The following is a 14,623-nucleotide window of genomic DNA, read 5'->3' as shown; positions in this document are numbered from 1 at the left end:
CACAGAATTCAGAGCTGTGTGTACAGAGTAATGTTAAAGATTATTATTCTTTATTATTATATTATTTCTTTGATAATTTATTATGTAAAGAAATACAAAAAAAAAATTAGAGAAAAATGCGCACAATAAAAAAACTTTTCGCACACACCACCGTGCGTTTTTGTTTGCAATTTGTAAGAATTTTTCTGTAATTGTATAAGAGGCGAAGTAATTCATATATTTTCAAAATAGTAATTCATACGCATAGAGTTCAAATCACAGATTATGTTCAAATATATAAATTATACGAATTAAGATTATAATTAGCGATAGTAGGCAGATCTCCAGTTAAATCGAATGTTCTTTTTATGAAACAAATTTAAAGCCTTAATGGAGTCTGATCATAATGAATCTAACTATAAAAACGAATCCACCTACAATACTTTTACCCTCTAAAACGTGCTTGAATAACCTATTATGCCTATAAAATATTTTTCCTCTATGGCGGTTCTTTTATAGCCCTATACGGGCTATAAATCAAAATTAGTGGCATATTCGAAGCACAATCTTAATAACATGCGGTAGAGTAACTCCGTCGATTCCTTGAATTGAAATTCGCTCAGCACAGAGACAAGTTTTAAGTGAGATGTAATTGGTTGCCTGGAAGAAACCGCTGAAAGCAGTAAGGCCGCCTATTTGCTATGTTCCTTGCCTAATGTTGTTTTTGTTATTTTATATTGTTTATAATGCAAATAAAGAATTTATAAATATAAATAAATAAACCTTTTTTTGATTACCAATATTTGTATTTTTCGTATGAAGCTAAAAATTTTTTGCCCTAGGCCTGTCTGACGGTAGTATGATAATATGGACACTGATTCCATTATACAAGAGATGATATTTATTATTTTGATATTACAAATCATTATAATAAACAATATTCATTGTCAGTAATCAGTAAAGAGATCAATGTTCGAAGTATGCAGTTTCCTAATTAGAAATAGGGATAATGGAAACAAATTATAAAACGCCAGAGAGCTCCTTAACAGGCATAGGGCATAATACGACCACTTAGTTTTTGTCTTAATTTTAATATTTTTTAAGAAACAGTTCTTAGGTACCACCACATATTTAAAAATATTTTTAATGCCTGTGCAGTGTGCACATGGGCCCTGTTTAAGGTTTTAAGTTACCTGATATCATGTGGATGTGTGTGTGGCCCAGCTCGGGTGTTCTATATAATTTTCTACTTTGTATTGTTTACATTGTTCGCAATCTGATGTTGTTGTACATTGTAGAATAATTTGTGGGATAGATTGTGATCTGGTATTACCTAAGGTGGGATTAGCATACGTCATGTTACAATTCCTAGGACATTGTATGAACATGGTCGCAAAATGCTACGTCATGACTCAACATTTAAATGCAACTTTGTTTCGATAATTGCATAAATATAAGGAATCGATTCAAGCTGTCTCTTTGTATATTTTTATGGGTGTACACTGTACGTACTCGTAGTTTATAAATTATGAGAACTATCTATTTGATATTGATATAGTTTTTTTGTTCGAGATTAAATTATTGTAAGTGTCATGTTAAAACAACGACATTGACAATAATATATTATTTACATAGAAAATATATCAGATTGAACAAGAAACGAAGCTGCATTGATGTTGCATTAAAACACTACAATTAGGGTGCATGTCTGCTTCAGGTGTAAACAATAACAACAATAATTCTTATTTGCCTCAGTAAAAGCGCAATCTTGTTTATATATTTGGGGAATGCCTATTTTTAGTGTCGGCTTTATCTGGTGCGGTTTGATGTGGCCATTAACTGCGCGGACGACAGTCATTCTCCTTCGCCAGTAAGTCATTTCCCGTCCTTTACATACTATAAATATCATACAGTAGAGTAACTTAGTCGTTTCCTTGAAATTAAAATTGCTTAACACAGGATCATTGTGCAATTTATTTATAAATAAAGAATACATCTAGGCTCCTTAACACATCAAGCTTGTTCATCAGATAACTAAGCAAATAACATTGTAATAGATATTATAGAGACTGAAAAGTTAATAGACCGTACCTACTCGATTACAATATTCATAATACTGTCAGATATTAGAATGTTATTGTTTGAAATTATGAACTTGGTCTACTGTTCATAAACTTCATTGTTTTCCGTTCCTTGTTTATAACCTATTGTGCTATAATAATTCAGATGATTGCTACGATACTCGTAGGTTGCTTATTTACTTTCGACCTGAATTATTTTATGGATTTAAATCATAGCTTAAAGTCTGATGATAAAATATTACTCAGCTAGTTATTGATTAATTAGGGATATGGTTATTTTTCTGTTTTTTTTTTTGCGATAATTTGTTAATCATATATTTTCATTGCTAGGTTTATCAAATAGTGTCTGTGTCGACTGGTTTAATTTTAACGTTTAAGTCACGTGCTAGTCTCATCATCAACCGCATCTTTGATTGATGAAATAATAAATATACTCCAGTCATTTTAGGCCAAATTAGGAACAAATCTCGAAAAATCGACATAACCAGTAGGTAATATACTGGCTATGTCGATTTTTCGAGATTTGCACGTAAATACTTGGTCGATGTCGCAAGTTTTTAAACTTACGACCATCCTTATATGTGAATTTTGAGAACTGTTTTAGGATGTCAAAATACAAGCTTACGTGGTACTACTGATATTGGGTATGTCGATTTTCCGAGGTCAACCCCCTGTGGGGGTTAAGACTGGGCTAATAGTCTTACGACTGTACACAGAGTGTCTCTCAAGCAACTAAATGATTACTTTTTTATCAAAATCTTCATTAAATCCCTATGATTGACGACTTTTGGCCCGAATTAGGGTATCTAAATCTTGAAGGCACGTAGAGATAGAGAGTGCAATAATAATTCATCATCCAGTAAAAGGAAATTTGTCGGAACTTAGCGGGCGGTTTGATGGCGATATGAGAAGATTAATTACTGCTCTCCTGTCATCAGAATATTTGACATCGACCTTTCGTCATCTTTTGATTTGTCTCTGTCTGTCCTTCGTATACTGTCCGATTGTTGTTCTACTGTTTGCAATATTATATTTGTGTCGAGATATTCTAGATAGTGTTAGTACTAATTGTAATGTACTGGATTATTTACTTATCTCCCATAACTACACAGGCTCGGCACAACACACGATACTGGCAGGTCTCCGGCACACATCCGCCCTCGCCCATGGCTCTCGCTGTAGTGATGTGTGCCCCCTCCACATACCATGAGCACGAGACCGTGTTATAACTATTATGATAGTTATATACTAAGTGCATACACTACACTAATGTTAAATAACAACGAACCTTATTAGCATACCTTTCGTATTTTGGTGTACACTGTGTACACCTATGAAACATACCTCAATCGAAAGAGAAGATATTTACAAACAATAAATACGCCTTGACAAAATGTCGTAAATAATATATTTTCTGAGTTATTTCAGTTTTAAAATGTAAAATTTTAGATATATAAACTGAAATGTTTCAAAAAGTATAATATTTACGACATTTTGTCAACGTCAAAGAGTTTTGTTGTTTGTAATTATTTTCACTGTCGATTGACGTATGTTTCATAGGTGTACCTACACGAAAATATGCCCTTTTTAAGTACTTGAAACTAATTAGGTATACCACGCTCCATACAAAAAGGTTTGAACTCTTTTGCATGTATATTATAACGAGCTTTTGCCCGCGGCTTCGCTCTCGTTAAGAAGTATTATTATATACAAACTTTCATCCCCTATTTGAACCCCTTGGGGTTGGAATTTATCAAAATCCTTTCTTAGCGGATGCCTACGTTATAACATCTACCTGCATGCCAATTTTCAGCCCGATCCGTCCAGTGGTTTGGGCTGTGCGTTGATAGATCACTATGTCAATCAGTCAGTCACCTATGAATTTTATATATATAGATATAGTCATCAATCATCATTTTCTTTAAAAGTATTACGTTTTATTATGACAAAGATGAACAAATTAGTAATGGCTTAGAACTAACGCAAACGCTACCCTTTCTTCCGTCCTTTTCGAAAAAGTGCAAAGTTTTTATATGATCTACACTACTATTATAAAGAGGAAAGATTTGATTTTTTGTTTGTTTGTTTGTTTGTTTGTTTGTTTGTTTGAGTCGAATAGGCTCCGAAACTACTGGACCGATTTGAAAAATTCTTTTACCATTGGAATCCTGCATTATTTCTGCTGAACATAGGCTAATTTTTATTTTGGAAAAATATAAGGTTCCGTAAGATATTTGGGATTTTCGGACGCAAGGTTTAAAAAATCAACCAGAAAAGTTACTTATTTTGCGTACGCTGCCTAAACTATAAAAGATAGAGGCATAAAATGTTCTAAGTAATTATAGATCTTTTAAATATCTACAAAAAAGTCCGCGACACACTATACCTATCTATGTTGAGTGAGGCACAATAACCATTTTTTTATTAAAAAATCTAGAATTTTTTTTGGACTATATTTAAATGCGTTTATTTAAATCATGCTATTGACCCTTATCAAAATAAATTATTTCATCACTAAGTACAGTTAATGTAGATAATATTTGGTCTTTGAATGATTAAAATTGGACGTTTGGTTTTAATGTTATGGCGAAATTAAAATATTACGATTTCTGCTGCACGTTGCGAATTGGGCGTCAAGGCGCGATGCGCGGGTCAGTGTTGCCAGACAGCCAACTCGGTTTCTCCCCAAGTGTTCCCCGAAATCCCCCCAAAATTCGGGATTTCAAGAAAAATCCCCCCACAAATTATAAAAGAAAAATTTTGTTCATTATGAATGGGAATTTCACAAATGGATACGATGAATGTACACTATTTCTGCAATAGCGTCCAATGTTTATAGAATCAGCATCTTCGCGAGCTCCTTGATCATTTTTATGGTTCCGTAAGTCGTAACCAAAGGGTAAAAACGGGCCCATAGTACTTAGATTTCGCCGTCTGTTCCCAGATTTTTTCCTCCAACAATCCCCCCAATTTTCCCCCCATCACCTAAAAAAAACCCCAAATTTGGGGGGATTCCCCCCAATCTGGCATCACTGGCGCGCGTGTGCGTGCGGTAGGGTAGAGATTTAATTATTATCAGTGCCACAGACTCGCCCGGAGAGTCCACGTAAATATTACCTCGATCGTGGGAATCGCAGACACAATAGATTTTCAATAGTTATGCGACAGCCGGGTGCTGCTTTATTGATTTGATATAGACTATCGTGCTTCATTATTATAATCCTAATTTAAAAAAAGCTTTAAAAGTTATGACTACGAAAGTAATATTTTTAGAACTTTTTAAAAAAAGTTTTGAATGACTATTATTTTTGATTGCTATTATAATTAATTAATTTCTTTAACTATAAATCTCCAATAGCGGCAGCCGGCTGCCAGCATAACAATTGAAGATCTATTGTGTCTGCGATACCCACGATGCCGATGCACGATGGAAGTATTAATGCATATTTTTTAATCCACACTATTTCTGCTGAATATAGGCTATATTTAATGAGAGAAAAAAGGGAACCGTATTAAGTGTTAATAATTGTGTGAAAAATCTACCAAAATATTCCTTCTTGCTTATCCATACTAATATTATAAATGCGAAAGTATCTCTGTCTGTCTGTCTGTCTGTCTGTCTTGCTTTCACGCCAAAACTACTGAACCGATTGCGATGAAATTTTGTATACAGTTATTCTAGAGTCTGAGAAAGGACATAGGCTACATTTTGATGTGGGAAAATATCTTATTTCCATGAAAATTTCGATGAAAATGAATTCGCATTGCGCGTGGCCAGCGCTCATCCCGGGGGTCCTGGGTTCGAGTCCCGCAGGCGGAACAAAAAGTTTTCAATGTTCCTGGGTCTTGGATGTGTATTAAAATAAAATTTCAAAAATCTTAAACATATTTTATGTATAATATTATAAAAAATCCAGAAATATATCGATGGATGAACATTTTAGTTCTAATACGATTCAACAGATGGCGTTTTATTTTTTACTTTATTGTAACATAGAACTAATCATACTTATTAGTTAGTATGTTTTTGTTTATAGTTTTTAATACGTTAGAATATTATGTTTAATAATATTATCACTTGGTATAATAATAATCAATCTATCTTATCTTATGTAGAACTCCTACTGCATTTCTAATCCATACTATCCATACTAATATTATAAATGCGAAAGTATCTCTGTCTGTCTGTCTGTCTGTCTGTCTGTCTGTCTTGCTTTCACGCCAAAACTACTGAACCGATTGCAATGAAATTTTGTATACAGTTATTCTAGAGTCTGAGAAAGGACATAGGCTACATTTTGATGTGGGAAAATATCTTATTTCCATGAAAATATCGATGAAAATGAATTCGCATTGCGCGTGGCCAGCGCTCATCCCGGGGGTCCTGGGTTCGAGTCCCGCAGGCGGAACAAAAAGTTTTCAATGTTCCTGGGTCTTGGATGTGTATTAAAATAAAATTTCAAAAATCTTAAACATATTTTATGTATAATACTAGCTGTTGCCCGCGACTTCGTCCGCGTGGACTTTAGTTTATAGCGCGCGGTGTCAATAAAATTTGTGTCAAATTTAAAAACTTTTTAATACCCTGGTAATTGCTTCCGGTGTAGCGCGGCCCTTAATTAATCAAAATACCCAAAAACAGCTATGCAGTGTGCACATAATCTATACTAATATTATAAATGCGAAAGTATCTCTGTCTGTCTGTCTGTCTGTCTGTCTGTCAGTCTCGCCTTCACGCCAAACGCCAAAAGTATCTCTGTCTGTCTGTCTGTCTGTCAGTCTCGCTTTCACGCCAAACGCCAAAACTTCCGAACCGATTGTAATGAAATTTTGTATACAGATAGTCTAAAGCCTGAGAAAGGACATAGGCTACTTTTTTACTGGAAAAAAGGGTTGTAAGGGGGTGAAAATGCGTAAATTTGTTCAAATTAAGTTAGTTCCAACAATTCATAATAGATGGCGCCGTGCGTCTTCTACATCGCGCTGACGCTTGCTCAAAAGTCTTTCTATAAGACGTGGTATCATCTTTTTAAGTTTCGATTTTTTTCGATTGTTATATCTATTCTACGGTATTAAATAACGCAGTACTTTATCTGTGCAGTGACGTAACCTTAAATCTATCAATGATAAATAGTTTATGGGTAAAGTTGTGTAATTGGAGGGCTAAATAAGCTTTAAAATTTGGCATAAAGTATAAAGTTTAATATAAAAAAATGAAATACTTATTTTTATAAAAGCTTTTGACACCAATTTTGTTGACATCGCTCGCTATAAACTGAAGTCCACGCGGACGAAGTCGCGGGCAACAGCTAGTACTTTAATAAATAGGTTTCTATACGGTATAGATATCTCTGTCATCTAGTTCAATCTGCTATTTGATTGAATGACAAGCGCGTTCATTGAATGAAACCATTTAATTTAATAACTAGGCCAAACCTTAATTGTACAAACGTCATTTAACATCCAACCGCTAGTTAGCTGATTGTAACATAGCCCTATGAAAAGAGTGGACATAAAATAATTCAGTCATTAAATGTGTTTCATTTTTTCCCACTGCGGCGCTAGTAGTCACCGAAACAAATATGGCGTCAAACAGCTCGGACAGCTGAGACTATCAGCTATGTTGATATATTTTTTCATTAAAAACTTTAAAGTGTCTTATTTATAATAAACAATATTATGACAGTGTGGATTTATCTATTTAAATTACGCCGGCGGACTCATCAAAAATCACAAAGCCGGCTACATCCCATTCAATGACTTCACTAAATAGTGACGTTCAGTCAAGACGTTAAAGGTTACACGTTACAGTCAACGATTTAACGAGTTGTCCTTTAGTTATTCAATGAAAGCGCTAGTCATCAATCAAATAGCAAATTGAAATAGATGACTGCGACATAGACATTATGACATACGACTTTATCACATTGGCAACAATCCTCGATAATGGCTCCGCCATATACGACGCCTTCCATAAAATAAATTAGCTGCTTTTAATTAATCTGTATAATCGTCCCATTTTATTACCGCTGTCGGTAAAGACATCTTAAAGTACCATGGTTGACTTAATATTACTCTTGAATATGTAGGTATGCTTGTAAGTTGTAATCTATAAAGTATTGTTTTAGGCATTTACAGATTTTAACGCGATGAAATTTTCCTACTCACGACGTTACGGCTTCTTTCTAGCGGCCGTAGTCAAGGGAAAGACCTATTACGGCCCTTGAAAAGTTGCCGAGTAAGAAAAATATAAAAAGAATAAACATAATATTATCCATACTGTAAATACAGTCATAGTATTTTGTCCTCTTCCGTCTACTTCTGTTCTGTTTTTGTTCTAGCGAATGAAACAATGTGGATTTTTTACTAGGAAAGGTTTTGAAATGTGAAATGTAACAAATCTTTTTATTTGATACAGCACAATGCCGAGCGGCTACTGAAGCTGATAGAGAACGTGTACCGCTGGCTGCCGTTGGGCACCATCATCAACAACAGGGTGTTTGTCGTCCATGGCGGCATCTCCGACACTACTGACCTCGACATGGTGCGGAGTTTGGAGAGAGACAAGGTATTTGTAACAGCTTGTATTTGTTGTCTGGTTAAATCTGGTATTTCATTGAATGACTAGCGTATTCATTGAATGAAAACCAATTAATTGAATAATTGAAGGCCAACTCTTCAAGTCGTTGATTGTAAAGGCTTGTATTTGTGTCGCTGTCATCTGGTTGAATCTGATATTTGATTGAATGACAAGCGAATTCATTTAATTAAACCATTTACTTAATTGAATGATTAAAGGCCAACTCTTTAAGTCGTTGATTGAATCAATAAGGCCAACTTTTCAAGTCGTTGATTGTAATAGCACATATTATTACTAAATAGTTACTATAAGCAGTGGCTTGTATTTGTGTCGCAGTTGTCTGGTTAAATCTGCTATTTGATTAATTGACTAGCGAATTCATGGGATTATAAAACCATTTAATTGAATGATTAAAGGCCAACTATTCAAGGCGTTGATTGTAAAGGCTTGTATTTGTGTCCCAGTCATCTGGTTGCATCTGATATTTGATTAAATGATAAGCGAATTCATTGAATTAAACCATTTAATATAATGATTAAAGGCCAACTCTTCAAGTCATTGATTGTGAGGTTGTACATTAAAATGTCAAAACTAAAGACCAACTAGTCATGGCTTTGATTATAAATGTAATGATTTCCATCAATTTATTCGATAGTCATTCAATCAAATAGCAGATTTAACCAGATGACTGCGACATTTATTTTTTTTACGTGAAGTCTAATAGTGAAAATGTTAATAAAGGTACGACATGTGAATAGTATGTAGCCAGATTTAGTAATTTTGTCCTTGGAAATAATAATTTTCAAAAATGTATAACTCAAGTCATACTACACAGTAGTACAAATGATTTGCTTGAAAATCTTTATATTATGTCTTTTTTAAATTGCATTTGCATTGCAAAACCACATTTTAATATTTATTAAATTTCCGTGCTTTTCAAACGTCTGATTAGCATGTTAAGCACAAAGAAAGGAAATGCTGAATCGTCGAAAAACAGCTGAACTTCCAAAAGAAAGCGGTAATATGTGGTGCATGTTTTCAACAAAGCGGTTTTCCACGAGCTTTGTAAGCTACACTTGTTTGTAAGCATTTTGAACAAAAGCACAAGTAGTGCTTTAATGAAAACATTTCCCCAAAATAACTGTAGCAGGGCTTTTAGTTTATGTAGGAAATTAAGGGCCTGTTTTACCATTTTCTGATAAAGTGTCGAATATGCTATTCACAACTTTTTTGGCAGATTCTCCATACTTGATCTGTCAAGTTAATTGGTGGATAGCCTATTTTTCATTTATCAGGAAGTGGTGAAACAGGCCCTAAATCTTATTCGTTCTTCTTTTTAAAAGCTTTTATTTAACTTGCTCTGTAATATAAATTCCACCGTAACATACATTAGGTATGTAACTAACATACATATTGTATGTTAGTTACATACCTAATGTATGTTACGGTGGAATTTTGGAACTCAATTTTAAGGTGTCGAGTGCCGCGGTAGAAGCACGGAACCACTTACACGCTTATAGACACGTGTGAGTGTGTGTGCGTGCGTACGTGCGTGTTTGTGTGTGTGTGTGTGATTATTTATTTTTAAAAGCTTTTATTTAACTTGCTCTATATGTATGTAAGTATGTACATGTTACGGTGAAATTTTGGAACTCAATTTTGAAGTAGATAATTATATTTAACCGATTGAGCTGAAATTTTGCATACGCGTTTAGTTTGGATGACCATGCACGATATGGTATGTGAAATCACTCTAAATCCAATATGGCCTGCCATCCAAGATGGCAAAATAATTATTTTCTATACAGTCCTGCAATATGGGTATCAAATGAAAGGGATCATTGAAAGTAACTCGAAAACGAATGTAACGTCATTCTACATCAAATATGGCGGCTCATCCAAGATACGGGAATAGTTATTTTTAATGCACTTCTGCAATATGGGTATTAAATGAAAGGGCTTACTGAGAGTAACTCGGAAACGAATGTTATGCCATTCTATATCCAATATGGCAGCTTAGCCAAGATAGGGGAATAGTTATTTTAAAGCACTTCTGCAATATGGGTATCAAATAAAAGGGCTCATTGAAAGTAAATTGAAAAATAATAGTCAAGTCATGTCGTGTCGTGTCGTGCGTGTCATGTCGTGTCTTGTCGTGACGTGACCCGACGTGACGTGACGTGACGTGACGTGAAGTGACGTTACGTGTCGTGTCGTGTCGTGTCGTTACTTCACGTGACGTTACGTGACGTCACGTGAAATGACGTGACTGACAGCCGGTTTTCGTAAAATGCCCGGTTGAATTCGGTCACTTTTGTTAAATGAAATTTAACTTTATAGTCATGCAGAAATCTAGCCAGATATAACTAAAAAACAAAAAATAAATTATAAACAAAAAACTTTCTGAAAAAAGCTTTTATTTAAATAGTCTAAAAAGAAGAAAATAAACTCCTTAAAAATTTTAACTAGTAAGTTATAATCCTCAATATATTATACAATTTGCATGATAATAAAAGCTTGTCGCGCGATTTGTAAATAAAATAATAACTATTTAAATAAAAGCTTTTTTTCAAAAAGTTTTTTATTTATAATTTATCATTATCACAGATATTCTTCCCAATGTATAAAAAGATAAGCAAAATTTTCAATTTCCTAGCACAAAATACGAACATTTTATATTTATTGTTAAGCCCGGGAGAGACATTTTTACTGCTGTTAATCTCGGCTCGGGCCGTTTGTACCACCCACATTCATAAATTCTTGAAACCCCATTATATTAAATAAGTTTTATTAAGCAACAATTAATCACTGGTTTATTTTTTATTTTACGCCTTCGTTGTGCTTAAGTTTTAATTAAAGTACTACAGAGTTATTAGCGCTACAAGAAAATAATTATTACTATTGCGTTTTACGTGGGAGAGCCATGCTTCGGCACGAATGGGCCGGCTCGACCGGAGAAATACCACAGGCTCACAGAAAAACCAGCGTGAAATAGCGCTTGCGCTGTGTTTCGCCGAGTAAGTGAGTTTACCAGAGGCCCAATACTCATCCCTCCCCTATTAATTCCTTCCCTACCCTCCCCTATTCCCTTCCCTACCTTCGCCTATTACCCTATTCCCTCTTAAAAGGCCGGCAACGCACCTGCAGCTCTTCTGATGCTGCGAGTGTCCATGGGCGACTGAAGTTGCTTTCCATCAGGTGACCCGTTTGCTCATTTGCTCCCTTATTTCATAAAAAAGAGACATTTCATATTTTATTTGGCAATAGTAGAGGTAAAAAATATTAAATACTCATAGTATTTTTAATTATATTATTCCTATCTACAAAAAAAACTAATTCTTCACAAGTATTTTACGACCTTAATCTCTTAGATAAAATATTAAGCGTCAAAGGACATAAAAACATTAGACGAAGTAAAGGCTTGAGGAAAGTTTAATAGATAAAGTTAAGAGGCAGGTGCATGTTAAAGCGTCAGCCGAGGTTTATGCGGCGTACACACAGTGACTGATTAAGACTACTTGATGCCCTAAGCAATCCATGCCTGTGGGCCCCCTATCCGTATCTCAACTAGAATCGGTCTTTGAACCTTTACTCTTGGGGTGCCCCCTCAGACGTGATGCCCTAGGGGCCTAGGCAATTGCTTAATTTGATTAAGGGCTAATCCGTCACTGCGTACACATTGCCACCATGCCACAGAAGTCCTATTTCTCTAATAATTCGATTAAGAACATATTCTATCTATTAACCTATCAAGCCCCATAAGAGCACCGGTGATCGCGACAACAATAGATTGCCAAGAATCCGTGTTCGAAGGTTTAATAGTAATTACTCATAAGGGCGCGTTCAGGCGTTTTTGCGCGTACGGCGTATTTTGCGCGCGCGGATTCAGGTGTTTTCCCAAACGCTACAGCGGAAAGCGCACACGTCTGAACGTGCAGTTAAAATAAAACACCCGATTGCCATTTAAGAATTCATACTACAGGAAACCCTATTATTGGCATTCATAGTATTTATTTATCATAACACAAAAATCCAAGGCATCATGAGGATTACTGCAAAGTTCGGTGAGGTAGTTTTACCTATATTCATTAGTATTTTATAACAATTATAAGAGCATACTGTCGTTTTGCTGTTGACATTTAAAATGGACAATTAAAATGGACTCTATCATTCGGCTAGTGTATCGCACCCTAAGTTTTAACCTCTCATTAAAGGTAAAACTACTTTATTCTCAAGTAGTATAACAATTTTATCACTGTAGGATAGCTGGCAGTAAAGCTAGTGCAATTCGCCTCGACAATTCGCTTATTAAATTCTATGCAGATAGAACATAATCCACATGCTAACTTGTCATCTATATGAAAGACAATGTGGAGGCTGGAAATCTAATGTAATAATTATAATCCACAGTGAGTTGAAAAGATATTGCTTAGCTGAAGTAAATAGTAAAATTCTACATAACGCAATTCGTTTATCGTCCGGGAACCGTATGTTTTTTTCGGGTTAAAGAGAATTTTATGTCCCGGGACTCAAATAAATTTAGTATACCTTACCCAGCAAAATCTGTTTAGTGGTTTGAGCTTGAATACAAATTGACAGGCAGACATACACACGTTCGAATTTATAATATTAATAAGGATGTCTCTGTTTATCAACTGCAGTGGCTAGAAGAGAAAACACTTTTAGCATCCGTGGCCACTTAATTAAAATAGGTCATTGATGTAGATTGTAATAAATGGCTTTACTTTGGCGCCAATCCATAAATTGCGACAGTATCAGGCCTTGTTTGACCTATAACATAACACAGTATGAATTTTATCAGTATCAGTTGCGCCAAAACCTTTAAATATTGGCTCAAAATTGTTACCCTATTTATTACTAGTTGACGCAACTCAGTTGCGCCAAAACCTTTAAATATTGGCTCAAAATAATTGTTACCCTATTTATTACTAGTTGACGCAACTCAGTTGCGCCGAAACCTTTAAATATTGGCTCAAAATTGTTACCCTATTTATTACTAGTTTACGCAACTCAATTGCGCCAAAACCTTTAAATATTGGCTCAAAATAATTGTTACCCTATTTATTACTAGTTGACGCAACTTAGTTGCGCCAAAACCTTTAAATATTGGCTCAAAATAATTGTTACCCTATTTATTACTAGTTGACGCAACTCAGTTGCTCCAAAAGCTTTAAATATTGGCTCAAAATAATTGTTACCCTATTTATTACTAGTTGACGCAACTTAGTTGCGCCAAAACCTTTAAATATTGGCTCAAAATAATTGTTACCCTATTTATTACTAGTTGACGCAACTCAGTTGCTCCAAAAGCTTTAAATATTGGCTCAAAATAATTGTTACCCTATTTATTACTAGTTGACGCAACTTAGTTGCGCCAAAACCTTTAAATATTGGCTCAAAATAATTGTTACCCTATTTATTACTAGTTGACGCAACTCAGTTGCTCCAAAAGCATTAAATATTGGCTCAAAATAATTGTTACCCTATTTATTACTAGTTGACGCAACTCAGTTGCTCCAAAAGCTTTAAATATTGGCTCAAAATAATTGTTACCCTATTGATTACTAATTGATGCAACTCAGTTGCACCAAAATTCGATTATCGCGTGGGAATCGTTGATATTTCCGGGATAAAAAGTATTCTATCCTTTCCCGGGACCCAAGGTATTCAGCAAAATCGGTTCAGCGGCTTAGGCGTGAAGAGGTAACAGACAGACAGACATCTTTGGCATTTATAATAATAGTATGGAAGTATGGATAGTATTAAACGTTGTTTCGGTTTTTCTTTTAGAGTTTGCCTTCTCTTTCGAATATGAAACAAGAGAGGGATTAGGGCCTTAAGAGTCCGTATACGAAATTTTGCCGATTTTCTGATTAACAGACGTGATTTAACAGTTAAAATACAGTATTTCTATAAGTTTTAATACACAACATGTAAGATCATTTCAAGTATAATCTAATGT

General features: G+C 34.8%; 1 protein-coding gene across 1 annotated transcript in view; it reads left to right on the top strand.

Moving 5' to 3' along the window:
* LOC121728598 (serine/threonine-protein phosphatase rdgC) overlaps window positions 1-14,623 on the top strand; it is a 129,433-nt gene that overhangs the window by 76,581 nt on the left and 38,229 nt on the right. Inside the window, exon 9 of the mRNA XM_042116772.1 lies at window positions 8,479-8,628. Within this exon, the coding sequence (XP_041972706.1) occupies window positions 8,479-8,628 (150 nt within the window). The remainder of the gene's footprint in view (window positions 1-8,478; window positions 8,629-14,623) is intronic.

The sequence above is a fragment of the Aricia agestis genome, chromosome 7 (assembly GCF_905147365.1).
Source record: "Aricia agestis chromosome 7, ilAriAges1.1, whole genome shotgun sequence".
Lineage (NCBI taxonomy): Eukaryota > Metazoa > Arthropoda > Insecta > Lepidoptera > Lycaenidae > Aricia > Aricia agestis.
The sequence above is the reverse complement of the archived record's forward strand: the minus strand, read 5'-3'. Positions and strand labels throughout refer to the sequence as shown.